The following is a 15523-nucleotide window of genomic DNA, read 5'->3' on the forward strand; positions in this document are numbered from 1 at the left end:
CAATCCCACAGCTATAGGGATGTTGTGGAGAGGCCTTTCCCTCCACGGTCATTCCTCTACCTGCTTCTGCAGCAAACCAGTAATGCCAACTGACTTCCAAATGTGTTATTTTGCTAGAGGCAAAGTACAGCCCTACAAGTGCATTTCAGGGCAGAGTTCAAATTAATGAAGATCTTCACAATAAAGCACAGGATGGCAGGGGGAGAAGAAAATTTCTTCTTTGAAAGTCGCAGGGCAGGCACATCTAATTTTTAATGTCTCTGTATGGAAGTCTCACTTTAATATCAAGAAGTAGCTGAACACCCATCCTTTGGCTAAGAAAGAGGAATATTTCTTGCACCTTAACAGGAATTATGATGAACATTCACTTTGCTGTCTGCAGTTAAAGCAAGTATTAGGGATCCAATCATGCAGAATAAGGCTATTAGATCACTTCAGGGCTCTCTATTAACTAATTAGTACCAAAGCATTACAGATTAATCATGTGCAGTCAGATTCAGCAAAGTGTTTGGTCAGAGCAGTTTAATGCAATGTAGTTTTACCTTCCTAAACTGGAGGGAGAGAATCTGCTGCTTGATAAGCTAAGCAAAAAACAGCATAAAAACCATTAGACAGAGAAGCATGGAAAGGAGCTGAAATAAACAAACCATTACAAAGACATATTAAAGATGAGTCGTTTTGCACAGGTCAGAGTTCCTATTAAAAGAAGGTACAGCTGCCTTACTCAGGCTGACTGCCAGGACAAGCAAGCCACATTGTCAATTGAAATCAAAGGCTGTAAAAATGAAATGGTCGTTAACCACAGGACATTTATACAAGTTGGTTTCCAAGAGGCAGCACCTGAGCCTTCCATGCACCATCCACAGTGTTGTGCTCAAAGCAGGCAACTCCACCCTGGGAGATGTTCGATTAACGGCAGGCAGGAGTACAGACCACTGCAAGCCCAATTCTTTGCTGGCAAGCAGGTGGCCTGAGCTGGTCACCCTCTGTGCTTCCAAGGACAGCTCTTTGGAGAAGCTGAAAACTCTCTGGTCACTATACATTACTTTCCAACCAAATCACTAAGGTCTGGCAAAAAATCAAAATACAATAAAAGAAGTAGACTTTACAAGAATCTACAGGTGTTGCTTTCTTTGCAGGAACATGTTATAACATTAACCAATTCAGGGAATAAAATCGAACACCCAAGTCCTACACAAGGGACACCCAGATGAGCTACTTACCAGTGGCCACCAGCTCTCCCAAAGGAGTGTCTTCAAAGACTCATGTTCTAGTCAAAAGGCCACATTGCCATTTTGTGGCAGCAGCCCCTTACAGGCTGTAGGAAATAACCTCTCAGCATTGACCCACAGCAGTCAGGAGCAGTTCCTCAGACCCTGAGCTCACCCACATGGCAATCGAGCCTACAGCTAGGTACCAGCTAGTCAACAGCACGTAAGCTCAGTGATTTAATCACACTGAGATATGTTAGTTATGCTTACACAACAACCTCACCATATAGCCTCAGAAGTGACTGCAGCGTAGACATCCCCTTTGGGATATAAGAAGTCAGACTCCCACATTGGTACGTTAAGACAGATCAAACTTTCTCAGCCTTATGTACTGAAGACCACCATTGAACAACCAAACTTCAGTCCTTTATGATGATACAGAAGACAGCATGAAGAACCAAGAAGGGGTCACCTCTTCAGGTCTCCTACCCAAATGACCACATCCAGGCTCTGTGCAAGTCTTAATCGCACAGAAGTCTGCAGGATTTCAAGTCTTGCCCCAAAAATGACCACAGAGGGTCTCTGAAAACTGCTCCTGCCAACCAGGTAGCACTTTCACCTGTGGAGGCAGAATCTCCATGCGAATAATAAGTAAAAAAGTAGTTCTGCTTGAAGGCCTGACACTTTACACAAATAATTGCATATTTTCATTGGGAAAAACCCCCAGCACTCACTGACTCCTCTCCTTCAGATCAGGAGCACAAAGACAGATGTTTTAGACAACCATTTAGGAGTAGCTTTAATCCAACAAACATGGGTGGCACTTGCCCTTTTGGCAGCGGCTTCACCCTCTCCACCCACAGCCACATGATCCTGATACCTCCCCAGTGCCAACTGCTATCCATGCAGCCAGAGGATGAGCAGATCAGGCGTCATCCAGCTGGAAAAAGTCAAACACTAACCATAACAGGCTGAGGATCAGCCATTCAATCCATCTCACATGCGCTGTGCTGGCCCATGGGAGAAGTCAGATAGATGAACTTTGTCCTTCCAGCTGAGCCTCACCACCTGGGGCATCCCTTTGAGCCCCATGTCCTTTCCAGCACTGCAAGGCATACCTTTGCATTACCTGCCTTACTGACCAGCACGTCACCTTGTCCTCATCACTCCCAGCCACCCTAACAGCTTAGAAAGCTCAAATTCCACCGCCAGCTGGTCTTGCCTTGCCCTGACCTCCCAGGGGGATCAAGCTTCCTCCTCCCCACAACCCTCCCAAGCACAGCCGCCCCCACTGTGTCCCTGTGCTCTGGGCTGCCCCCAGGCAGCTCTGTCCAGCTGGAAACACAACTCATGGGCATAAGTACTAATTATGTCTCACCTCCCAGCTTTTCAACAGCAAAGGAACCCAAAAACATTTTGCATACCACTGCAAGGGAAAAACATTCTTTTGGCCTCCAGGAATACTAAGGACGTGGGCATCACTTGAGGAGCCAGCAGCAGAAATCCTAGCGGAGAACATAGGCAGAAGTGTGGTTTTAATCATGCTTTCTTGCATAAGACAAATGGAAAGGTGTCTTGGCTTGGACATAAAGAAAATCACTCAAATAGCAAGAGCCAGAATGAAGGGTGCCTGCACCATGAACCCCTTGTGCTCATGAATGTGGTCAAACAGTGAGCATCATCAGTACTTTTTTAATTTCTAGTGTTGAGCACACAACCTGGGCTTTATTCACTGCGCATCCTGAAACACAGTGCTGAATATTGGAGTGAGTGTCTCTTGAGGAGCCTTGATATTATCAAAAGAAAAAGGCCATCACCACAAAGATCCACGTATTAACTAAAGTTTAACCTCAATATGCTAAAGAACCAAGCAAAATTTGCTTTACAGACTAGATATTTAAGATCAAATTCTGAATGCTTCAGCCAGAACAGCCCTGCCTGCAGGCAGATTGCATTTCACTTCATTTTAATTATGTTCACAGCATACCCTCATAGAGCTGCCACAGCATAACTACATCAGACTCTAAACCAAATCTACCCACTTGGAAATGTGGGACTCCTGAGCAAGGCATGACAGATGCCCCAGCGTGCCTAGTCTGGTACGCTTTGGGACTGGACTGTCCGTATCCTCAGCTCTCCAGAGACTTCTTAGTGCACACAGTAGAGGACTCTGCTAATGAAATGCAGCATCAGCAGTGGATGTGTCTCCCCCGAGCAAGCTTGGGGCCATTATAGTTACTGGATGCAGGCAAATGTTTATCTTATCCTGAGGAACACATCTAAAGCAGGTGAATCGAGGTCTAAAGGTACTGGTTTCTCTCTACTGAGAAGAGGAGCTCAGAGAGGTCTGCCTCAGGCATGTCTGGCATTGGTGGGAGGAAGCTACCTCAGGCATCTCACATCTATGAAGTGAAGTACAGCTTGTTAAAAGCTAGCCCTGAAAATACAGGTTTGGTTATTAACTGCTGTTGCACTGGAATGCAAGTATTATACCCCTCTACCTTCTACCAGCCTCAATTCTTCTTTAAATTCTGTTTCATCAGTTGCTTTCAAACTCCTTCGGACATTCATCATCTACTTAAAGGTTTTAGCCCTTCAACTACTCATAATTTTCTTCGGAAGTGAAGACAGTCTTCCCCATTTTTCACGCACTTGCCAAATTCCAGTCTTGCTGCAAGAGCAGGAGGCAGAACTGTTTTTAATCTCTCACTTTCTTTAATCACTAAAAATACTGCTCAAGTTGATGGCCTAGTCTGGTACATCACCCCACTGGCACTGAAAAGTTAACTGCTTGAAAAACATAGATTTCAAATCCAGCATCTTTTCTAAGCCCTCTCATGCAATCACTGCATGAAATTCTCCTCTTTCTGTATTTCTTCTTCCCAAGATAAAGAAATCTTTCTCCTTCCAGTTCATATCCTCATATGGAAGTCAACAAGAGCTCAGGAGACCCTGAAATAGGCTTCACAGTGGTTCCATTCTCACATGTACAAGTACATAGACTTGATCTGCTTGAGCTGCAACAGTCATTAATATATTTCAGTACTCTTCCACAGCACAAAAATTGAGCCACACAAGCTGTCCAGTGCAGCAAGTAAACAGCAAAATGTGTCAATGATAGCAAAGCTGAGACCTCTGAGTTATGTTTTGACAGAAACAGCATTGCACAAAAGCTCCTCAGAAGAGCCACCAAGAACAGGGCAGCCCTTCCATCCTGGGAGCAGGACAGAGAGATGGCCCTAGCAATCCCCTACAGACACTCCCCCTTGCTGGCACTCTGACCCGTGACATTATTGGGCATGTTTTGCACATGCAGACTTCCAAGTATAAGATTTCATATGAACTTCTCTGCCTCCAAGGTTAATACTACTTGAGACAAATACAAGCCACTCTGAATGTCTTCTCAGCTGTCAGAAGCCAACCATTTTCAACATTTAAAAGCCAACAATGAAGCTTTCATGCACATATCGTTATGCTTAAGGCTTCTTTCCTGCCATGTGTCCCGCTTCTTATCAAGCACTTCATGCACACACAGAACGAGTGTGTTTGTGTTTCATATACCATGGCAGTAATTATCAGCAATCCTATGATAAAGCAGCTGTGAGTGCTATGGAGCTGTACAAGACACATTGTTATTTTACAGACTGGAAAATGGATGTATTGTCAAGGTCACAGAATGAATCAATGTCAAAGCTGGAGAAATACAGCATTTTTTCTGCAGGTAATTTACTTTGAGCTAAGATGAACACAGACTTGTATGTAGCAATTTAGAGCTAGATTTCATTAACAGAGAAGGTGGAAGACAATAAATTAAGTTACATGTTCCTGTATCAGCCTCTGTAACGCTCTGAAGATGGCTCAGATCTGTGTATTTTAACTCTGAATTATTGCTACCTTTATGGTCCAAATTAAACTGGTAGCTAGTTGAAAGGCATCAAGGAATGAGAAAGGACAAAAGAAAGCAAAGCAAATATTGGACAATGAGATGCCCAGGCAAGTTGACATCTTCCTCTTAACTCATTGTGCATAGAAGATTTTTGTGGCTATGGGTTAGAAAAGAAGCAAGGCGAAAATACAGTTGTTCGTAGCAGCTCTTCTGCCTTCCTCTTCTTGGACTAGGTGATGCTGTAAAGTGTGAGACTGGGTTGGTGTGACATAACAGCCTCATTCACCTGAGACTTTCCTCCCCTTGCTGAAACACAGTGAGGATAGAGCAGGTTTTAATTCCATCTCCTGGAAACTGCCTCTGCTGTGGCACAAGAGGTGCCTGGTTCAGAGGAGACCACGCTCTCTCCTCCACGCAATCAGATGGGATTCCAGGCCTGGGAAATGTCTCCATTTATGAGGTTTCCAGAGAAGAGCAAAGTTCACACATGTGATATATCCTGTATTTTAACAATGGTCCTGAAGGGCACTGTTTGTCCAGCTCCACATCTTGATCTTCCAGCCTAGGTTATCAGCTCATCAGCCTTCATACTCAGCTCCACTTGACTTTCTAGGAGATATGGACAGGAGGCTTTCGAAAGGGGGCTGAAAAATGCAGCTTTGGATTATTATTCACTGTGCACAGCTGGCAAGGAGCCCCACTCAAACAGGGCACCACTGTGCAGATAATTACACCAATAGGAAAAAGACACCTCTACCCTAGAGACCCTGGAGATGAACCCACCAATGTCTTTACTTTTGCCTTTCAAGTGTGTACTGGATGTCCCTCCTTTCAGAGTTTGGGATGTTTCTGTCAGACAAGACAGATGCACTGAACTCCCTGAGATGCCACAGCTGGTTTCTTATCAGGGATTTACACCACTTGTTACCAAAAGCAAGGTCCCATAAGAAGTTACAGGTGCGCAACTGCTGAAGAGCAAAATCCTCTGAACTAAGAAAGCTAAACATGCTTTTCAGGAACTAAGAACTGCTGCATTTTCAGCTCACTTTATGATAGTAACAGATCTTTCACCTTCATTTGATATTATGTGCAAAGCAAGAGGTACAAGATTGGGAATGGTTTCTAGCCAGAAAAGCCAGGTGGCAAGGCACTCTCCTGAGCTCAACTGCCACCACAACCAGAGACAGCCATCCAAGAAAAGATCAGAGGCAATGTCACTCTACTCTAAAAATATCTGCATATGATGAAGCTATGACACTAGAAAGATATTTAAGCAAGGAGGCGATGCTGTAATGAGACTGAGGAGCAGACATCTGCATTAGACAAGAGGTGCAGATCACTTCCAACAGAGGAATTTGCCTAGGACTCAGACAAAGCCTCTGCTGTAAGATTTCACATAAAATTGCATCTCTCTGCAACAAGACATTCTCCAGACTCAGCTAGTTGTTACAAAAAGGACACCTAAAGAGACATCTTGAAGTTGTGGCCCATGAATGCAGCTAAGGCAGACCCTGGACAGCTTCTCCTCCCACTTTCCAAAGTAATTATAGTCAAGTGCTTTGAGACATAAGAGTTTTTAAAAAAAAACACCTACCCCAAAATAAAAAATCCTGTCAGCTGCCAGGGCAGAAGGCAAGTCACCATGACCGTAAGCTGCTCCTCACATTATCCATTATCAGGTATGTTAAAAGACTGATGAATGAAAGCCAGTAATCTCTTGTCACTGAGCTATCTGCTCACAGGGAAGATTCTTCCCAAAGACCAGTTCCTAAGGGCACAAAAAGTAAATATCCTCAATACTCTGTTTACTAAAGGGATTATGTTCTCTCTATGGCCATTTTCAACACCTCTATTCCTTTGGCCCCTGCAGCACCACCTCTGACAAATTCTACAAGTTAAAAAAGAAACAGAAGAAAAGTGTACTGGTTTCTAAATTAGTATCCTTCAGTTTACACAACATCCTTTTCCTCCTACAGGATTAGGGAGACCAAGTGAGACGACACAGACTATTCTCTACATGGGTCATGAATGCAAGCGTATAGGTGAAACATGTTCATGAGTCACCCCAGAAGCAGGGATTCCTAACCTCAGGTTTTTTTCATAAAGATATTTCCATGTCTGTAAGTACCCCTATCATGTCACTACACTTTCTACAGCTTTAAGAATGGGTGAAGAGAGCAGGCAAATATTTTGGTTAAACACACTTGACAAATACATTTAAAGACAGAAAAAGAGAAGCCTGAAAAAAACACACTTTCTTGGGATCAAAATATCCGTTTTTGCTTTCTAACCACCACAGCACCCTCCCACCACAACTCTGTGTCTGTATCACTTGTCCTGTACTTTCGTTAGCTCCAAACTCAAATTCAAATATATTCTGCATTGAAGAGAACTGCTGAATGTTATCTGCCATTATGGATGTCACTCATTTTGCTTTTCAAGTTCTCCCAGGCAAGCTCTCCAGATGTTCCTGGATTTAATTAAACTCCTAATTGCTTTCTGAAAATCTTCTTGCTACACCATTCCACTCACTTGCTCTCCAGAATTGTTATGGTACATTATTTCATTACAGGACAAAAAGCCCCACTTCATTCAAGCCCTTGCCCTGCATCATAGACAACACCACAGTTTCCACACATCCTGGCTCAAGTCTTCAGCACTTGTAGGCGCACTCAGGGCTGTGTGGGGAACGAGACTTTTAGATTACTCCTCCTTTATTCATTAGACAAACTGGAAGGTGTCATGAACACAGGGAAAGGTCAGTTTTGCTATTTAGTGAATATTTATTCACTGCTTCTTACAACAGAAGTGGCAGCCACTGAAGTTAACAGGCAAAATGAAATTACCTTGCCATAGGCTTTGATGACCAAGTACATAAGTAGGTTGAAAAAGGGACTGGACAATTTGTGGAAAACGAATGCATTGCAGATTCAAGAGTGCCTGCAAAAGCATTAGGCTCCCACAGATGGGAACTGGGGTGCATCCACCCGCAGCATTAGCATGGCAAATTCAGGGTGTTCAGGGCTCAGACCCAGGCTGGATTTACCGTGCCTGAGCCGCAGCATTGACCCAGCCAGAGGACACCAGGCTCACTGCATGCAAGCGCTACATCGTTCTGTGCCTTCCTCAGCAGCCTTCCGCAATTTGGGGAAGCCAGCTGGGAACACCAGAGGTATTGCTTTCAGGGCTGACAAACCCTCCTTTATGGCTAAACTGATTAAAGCTGTAATTTGAACGTACTTGGGAGGGGCATAAAAGTCAAGCTACAGGCAACCAAAACACCTCAAAGTCTTATTTATTAAAGACTCTCTCTACTTGTAATCTGCAGAATGGAATCACCGGACTCGATTACAGATTTCCTTTGCATGGTATGGTCTGAAGTCATGGGTTGGTTGTGGATGCTGTATGGGCATTTGTTGGTACTGAAGATGCCACGGTACGCAGACAGCCTGCAATTAGATTGCACGCTACGATACAAGCACAAAGGAACTGGATTAAGGCAACTTAACTTTTGCATTACTCCAGTTTTAACATCTGACTTCCAGGCAACATGTTTTTATCTCTTTTGGTCCTGTATTTATTTTTACGAATCTTAGATTCTTTGAGGCATCAACCCTTGACTGGAAATGGATTATTTATAAATCATCAGCAGGGAAGAGGCAGACTCGTTTCAAGAGCTTACAGTGAATTCAAAGTAATTTATAGGCTTTATTTTGAACAACTAACACAATCAGCAACACCTTTGCCTCTGCTGGCACATTGCCTTGTTTTTGCTAACCTCAGCCAGTCCCAGTTGACAACATGTTTACCATACCTTTTCCCGCACGAACAAAGCCTTATTCCTACCACAGACCCCCTGCCTAAGGCCATTTCTGACCCAGGAATGCCATTCTCATCGCTGCTCAGCCCATATCTACATTGTAGAAATACCTTTTTGGCAATAAGATAAGGCACATGCGCAGCAGGCCCCTTCCTCAGAGTCTGGTGTTGATAACACAAGCGGCTTCACAATGAAGGCAGGAAGGTCAGCCCAGTATCCCGTATGCAATTTTAGCTCGAGAGATGCAGAAGCTCGTGTCTGTCAGGATTTCACAGCGCAGCAGTTGACTTAGCACACCTGCCCTGCTATAAAACGATGTGCAACACTGACAAGCGCTGCCCTGGCAACAACCGCAAAAAACCACAGCCCTTTTCTGGGAAGTGAGGGGCTGGCCCGCAGCAAACAAGCTGTTTTGGAGAGCCCAAGCCATCGCTTGTTTTTTCCACCCGGGAGAAGATCTCCGGGGAAGGAAAGGCCCAGGAGGGGGGGCCTTTGCATGCTTCCAGCTCAGCCGTCACCTCGGTCCATTCGGGGCCAGGGTATTGCCTTACGGCTTGGGACACTGCCAGCCTGCTCTCCTCCTGCTTCACCTCCAGACATCTTGTCCCCACTTCGCCCGTGCCTCGGTCCTCCACCTGCCTTTGAAATGTCTCCCACAGGCCCTGTCCCCGTCCCAGGGCCTGGTGGCACCACGCACCCATGGCGGCTGCCCGGCGAGGGGCCACCCACCTCGCACCAGCCCCTCTCCCCCGGCCCCGACCCCGACCCCCTCACCTGTTCTGGGGCCGGATGCCCAACAAGTAGCTGCGCCGGTCGGGCCGGGCGGCCCAGGCCGCGCTCTCGGCCTCCTCCGCCTCCTCGACGCTGCCCGTTCCCCGCCCGTAGAGGCCGGCGAGGGCCCGGCGGGGCGAGCCCATAGCGACGGCCGGGCTGCGGCTGCCCCTGCCCCCACCGCCGCTGCCCGCCCTGTCACTCACCGCCGGCATTTATAGCAGCCCCGCACATGCTGCTGTCAGTCGGGGGCGGTGGCGACGTGACGCGGCGGACGCAGCCGGGCCTGGCCCGGCCTCCCCGGGGCTGGGGGCCTGGCCTCCCCGAGGCCTGGCTGCCCGGCCTCCTCCTCCTCTTCCTTCCATCACTACCAGCTCGAGTTCATCTTTTTGGGAGAAAGTGTATTTTTTTTTTTAATATAATAACCTCCACACCCTCCGCCTCGATTTGGGGGATTTCTTGCACCTCGAAGATGTCTCAGGATCCGCTAAAACATTCCACGATTTCTTGCAGGCACAAGGCTCCTGCCCTGGCCGGTGGCACTGCTCAGTGCAGTCTTGGCAGTCGCGTCCTTGTGTTGGCCTCGGGAGTATCTCACACCTTAGTAGCCTGACTTTTGTTCGGTCTCCATGAGAAAGACAAAAAGCCCTTTTGAGGGCTATAAAAGGTGGGTACATGTCACAAACTATTACCAGTAGTGATTTAATACCAAATGAAAACATAACGTAATAAAATTGGATTTATTTTTGTTCCACCTTTGTCTAGCCTGTCAAGCTGTTGCATCGTGCACCGCAGGCATGTTGCTGGTGGCACCACATCTCTCCGGCACAGGATTGACGGATGGAGCAGATTTGCTGCAGTTCGGCTGTCTGCCCACGACTGCACAGCAGTGATTGCTGCAGAAGTGGGAAGATGATGGTAGAGAGCTCCAGACCGGGAAAGACAACAGGCTTTGAGCTGATCCTCCCTGGGCAGGAGAGATAACGAATGCAGCAGCAAGCAGCGGGGCAGGTGATGGCCGTGGATCACCTGGTGCGGGACACCCCGATTCCTCTTCCCCAGCAAACACTGTGATTTGGAAGGTGACTTCAGATGGGGAACAGCACAGGGGTATTCACAGACATACACTGTGTGCATCACCTATATAGGTATGGGGGCATGCACAGAAACACACAGTGTGTGCACCACTTATGCACAGGCACGGCATGTGCACAGACACATACACAGTGTGTGCATCAGGTTGACATAACTCAGCCTTGACCTAAGCTGTTCTTGTTGCTGGTACATCGAACCTTGGTCCAAATGGAAGAAGTGGTTACAACTTGAGCCAGATCTGCATGTGGAGAAACTAATGTCCACCAAGAGAATTGCCAAGCCCAGCAGATGCCGAAGCCTGGGCATATGGGAGGGCAGTGACATCTGTGGACCAGGGGTTGGGGAGAAGTTTGCAGGGAGAGGCGGTGACTGTGGGGGATTCAGCCATGCAATCTAGTCGAGCAGTGCTTGCAGGCACCACCAGATCCAAAGCCAGGACCCCCAAGTGAATTTTACTCTCATATAAAGTTTCTTGGATCCTGTTGACCTGTCAGAGTCAGTGTATTTGGTCAACAATTTGGGTTTTGTGGTTGCAGTAGTTATGATGTGGTCCTAAGCACTCCAAATCCGGATTTATCCAGTTGGTTGACAGTGGCCTGATCAGACTTGTAGTTCTTCCATTCAAGCTCCAGTGAAATGCTTTTCTCAGCTCAGATCTCAGGATAGTCTTGCATTTGAGCAGTGTTTTGGAAGGAGCCTTCTGTCATCTCAGGTGTAGGTATTGGAGTATTTTCTTTTTGCAGGCCACCATGGCAGGTGATTACATTATCAGACATGTAAATAGCTGGATTTGTGATACCAGAGAGGATACTTGGTCTTGGCAAATGCAAAGGAGATGGACCTCATAAGACGTTTGGATGTGGTCCTAGGAAATATGAGGAGAGAAGGTGGTCCCAGAGGGCTGACTGAAGATCTCACCTTCACCAGGCAGTAAAATAGCAGATGAAATTACATAAAATGAACGTAACGTGATCCATAGGGGGAACAACAATACTCATTTTCCATAGGCAGCAGTGGGCTCTGGGTGGGCTAATGCCACTCAGGAATAATCCATCTCAAACAGAATACAGTAGACCTGAAAAAAACCAAACCCAAAACTCACAGAAGGGCAGCAAGGATGACCAGAGGTCCAGACTGGCTGCTGCATGAAGAATAACTACATAGACTGGGACTCTTTAGCCTGGAAGGAACAACTGAGGTGCATATGACAGAGGTATACGCAGCTGTGAGGGACAAGGAGAACAAGACCAGGGGCATCAAGTGAAATTAGCAGGAGGTAAAATCAGTAAAAGGGAGATGCTTCCTCCCTCACCTTGGCATTAAGCTGCTTCCGCACATTGCTGTGGCTGCTCAATGTCAGTAGGGGTTAAGAAACCCCATAGGACAAATCTGTGGAAGGAAAATCTCTTGAGGTTTACTCAGAACAAAGATACTACCTTTGGTTCAAGAAGTCTCTGAGCTACAAAAGAATATTCACCGTGCACATGCCCCAATCTCATACCCTTCGCTGTGCCCCAGCTGCTGCCTGATGTGGGAGGCAGGATGCTAGGCTGGGAGGACCCAAGGTGACATTCTGCTGCTCTCATCTCTTTCTCTGAAAGGAAAAAAGGACTTTCAGGTCCCACAGCTTCAGGAAACCTGATACCAAGTCCCCGCATATGAATTACATGTTATTTTACCATCCATCACCATGAGCCTTATATCTTGGGGTGTTGATCTGATAGAAGAGAGCCCAGACCATCTTGAGAGGGGTGTCCAGAACAGGTGGGTCTCTGTGTCGGGCCTGGAACTGTGTCCAGTTTCAGACTCCCAAATACAGGAAAAACACTGATATACTGGAGTGAGTCCAGTGAAGGTCACCAAGGTGATTAAGGGAGCTCAGGCACATGACATAGGAGGAGAGGATGAGAGAAACTGGGTTTAAGTCTTCAAGGGAGGGCTAAATGGAGACCTCCTTGCTTTCTTCAACTACCTCACGGGAGGGTGCAGACCAGACAGAGCTAGCCACTTCCCAGAGGTGCAGTGTGATAAACTTGAGAGGCAACAAATGCAAGTGGCAAGGGGGAAAGTTCTGATTACATGTTAGGAAAAGGAATTGCCCTGTGAGGGGGATCAAACAGTAGAACAGGGTCCCAGAGAGGTGGGCGATCTCCATTCTGGGAGACAGTCAACTGTGGATGGGACAAGGTGCTGAGCAACTGATCAACATCCTGCTCGGAGTGGGAGGCTGGACCGGAGACTTCCAGAGGTCCCTTTCCACCCTGTGCCTCACCCTGGTAGCGGAGGGAAACCTGGATGGTGAGCACAAGTTTAGCTCAACTGTGGTGAGATGAAGCCTGCTGTGGTGTTTGATCCTTCCCCCAGACACACAGTGGATGTATTTTTTCTGCCCTTTCAGGCTCTGAATGGTTCTTGTGCCTGTCACCCTGATGAGACAGAGCTTCCTCTTACTGCTCTCCCGTCATTTTGTTTGCAGAGTGACAGTGCCCTCTGCTCCCATCTCTGGGAACGTGCTCTCTCACCATTTAGTTTTTGAAGCCTAAGCCAGTTAGCCACAAGGCTTCAATCCTTGTTAGCAAAACTTTCATCCTCTGCCTGCAAATCCAATGCTGACTCACAGCGAGAGTTGCAGATGTTTTCTCACTCCTCTCACACAATATCCTTCCCTTTCCCAGCCTGCACGCATACCCGTAGGTTCCTCCCTTTCTAAAATCACAGGCTCCTTCCTGCTCTGCAACGTGACGTCAACAAGCTCTCACCCCTGGTTCTTCACCAAATATTCATGCAGACTGTGCCAGGGCAGGGCTTTTACAGAGGACAAGCATGACGGACTTTTTATCTAGGTATTTGATGGAGGATGCTCTCTCTGAAGCCCAGAGAAGCCGTCTATGGCAGCAACCTCCAGCTGTTTGAAGAGATGGTGCATCAACCAGAATTGTCAACTTTAGCTCTGGGAAAGTGCTGGGGTTAATTTAATGATCATTTTTATTAGCTACCTGCACTGCATTTATAATAACTCTGCATCACAGGCATGACACGGAGCTACTGGCACATATTCACCTGGAACCTTCATCTGCAATCCATTAATATGTTTAGTTTAAACCTGCAAGGGTATATTTCCAAATGCTTGGCTGGACCCTCTAGAAAATAAGAAAAAGGAAGGGTCTGTGTGATCTCAGAGACAGCTGGGGAGATGAGCACAAAGAAAGGTCCTACACATCTATGCTAAGCATCACCTTCCCTGTATCCAGGAAATGAAAGGACCAGTCCCTGTAGGAGCAGGGATTGCTCTGGATCATATTGGAAGGACAGGGTGTAGCATGTTTTCCTACCTTTGCAGGAGCGCAGCATGACTGTCTCATCCTACACAGAGGAAGGACGCAGAGGGAGAAAATCCTTCCTCCATCCACCAATTGTCTTGGGTTTGGCTTTTTCCTACCATCTTCTTCCCCATCCCTTATAAGAGAAAAGCAGCAAGTAGAGGCGCATCCCTCATCCTTGCTTAGTCCCTCCGACCCTATGGCATGGCTTGGCTCAGCTCAGCCCTGGGTTCCCTAGGGAACCCCATGGAGGTGATCCATGACCGTGCTCAGCCATGACTGCTTCTCTCTGCCAGCCTGGAAACCTTCCTGCACCCTTCCACGCTGCCATTGAAGGCACTTGGGAAAGACATCCCTGGTGGTCTTGCTTTTCCTTGGTCAACCTCCATCATCGCTATTGCAAAAACCACTGCTGCAACCCCAAGGGGAGAGAAATATCAGCAGGGGAGCAAGGGTCTCTCTTGCAGCTTCTTCTCCAGATGGACTGTGGTACGCCCCATGCTCAAGCCCTGGTCCCCATCACTCCTGGCAGAGCAGGAGCCTGCTGCCCAGGACCATTGGCTTGGGGAAGAGCCAGCCTGGTGGGAATTTGTCTGCCCTGGGGCTGGGAACCCATCAGCAGGCCCCCCAAGTCCTGAGCTCAGACGCGCTTCATCCCCATTGGCTTTGTGTCACACTCCCTGCCCAGTCGCTTCAGAGTAAAGTTCTTGGGGAACGACAACCAGTTGCTCCCTGTTCACCCTTTGTCCTCTCCATTCCCCATTTCACAGACCTCCAGCTCCTTTCCATGTCTCCTCCTGTCTCTTGAAAGGTGACGAGTTTTGGTTCAATGAGTCTGATCTTAATTGCGCTAAATTTGTAAATGAAAGTCACGGCACAGCAGTAACGAGTGCTGACGCTCACCGCCACGTCGTTTCCCCTGTGGGAGCAGGCTGTCCCCAGCCGGCCCAGTTCTGCCCCGTCCCGGAGGGGCTTGTGCAACCTCCGGGCGGGCTGACCCAGCGCCACTTCCTCTGGGGCCCTCGTGATGCCCTGCCCAGCCGTGGGGATTTCTCGGAGGAAGCAGCCCAGCAGGTTTCTACCCACCCGGCAGAGCAGGGGCAGCAGAGCTGTGGCTCCACCATGAGCCTTGGGGCTGCGGCCCCCGGGAGAGAGGTGAGGGCAGCCATGGCGGGGGGTGCGAGGGTGGTGGGGAGGGCGGCTGCGGGGAGGGGATGAGAGTGGCTGTGGGGATGGGGATGGGAGTGGCTGTGGGGATGAGAACAAGAGTGGCTGTGGGGATGAGGTGAGGACACCCGTGGGGATGGGGGTGAGGACACCCATGAGGAGGGGGGGCGAGGACGCCTGTGGGAATGTGGGCAGGGACACCCGTGGGGAGGGGGAGAGGACAGCTATAGGGATGGGGTGAGGACACCTGTGG

At 47.9% G+C, this 15523-nt stretch overlaps 1 protein-coding gene and 1 long non-coding RNA gene across 5 annotated transcripts in view; one reads left to right on the plus strand and one right to left on the minus strand.

Annotated features, from left to right (window-relative positions):
• Positions 1 to 9959, minus strand: part of ALPK3 (alpha kinase 3) — a 34850-nt gene extending 24891 nt beyond the window's left edge. Inside the window, exons 1-2 of one of the 4 annotated variants that reach the window (XM_075505512.1) lie at positions 9692 to 9903; positions 543 to 581 (exon numbers count right to left, since the gene is read on the minus strand). In XM_075505512.1, the coding sequence (XP_075361627.1) occupies positions 543 to 581; positions 9692 to 9903 (251 nt within the window). Of the gene's footprint in view, positions 1 to 542; positions 582 to 6691; positions 6757 to 9691 lie in introns of those variants that run through there. The other 3 variants (XM_075505516.1, XM_075505513.1, XM_075505514.1) reach the window with 3 other exon arrangements.
• LOC142411510 (uncharacterized) lies at positions 9810 to 15255 on the plus strand. Its single transcript, XR_012776200.1, has 3 exons — positions 9810 to 10355; positions 10454 to 10836; positions 14874 to 15255. It is a non-coding gene; the product is annotated as an uncharacterized LOC142411510 (long non-coding RNA).
• The last annotated feature ends 268 nt before the right edge of the window (positions 15256 to 15523 follow it).

This window comes from Mycteria americana, chromosome 6 (assembly GCF_035582795.1).
Source record: "Mycteria americana isolate JAX WOST 10 ecotype Jacksonville Zoo and Gardens chromosome 6, USCA_MyAme_1.0, whole genome shotgun sequence".
In the NCBI taxonomy this organism is placed as follows: Eukaryota; Metazoa; Chordata; class Aves; order Ciconiiformes; family Ciconiidae; genus Mycteria; species Mycteria americana.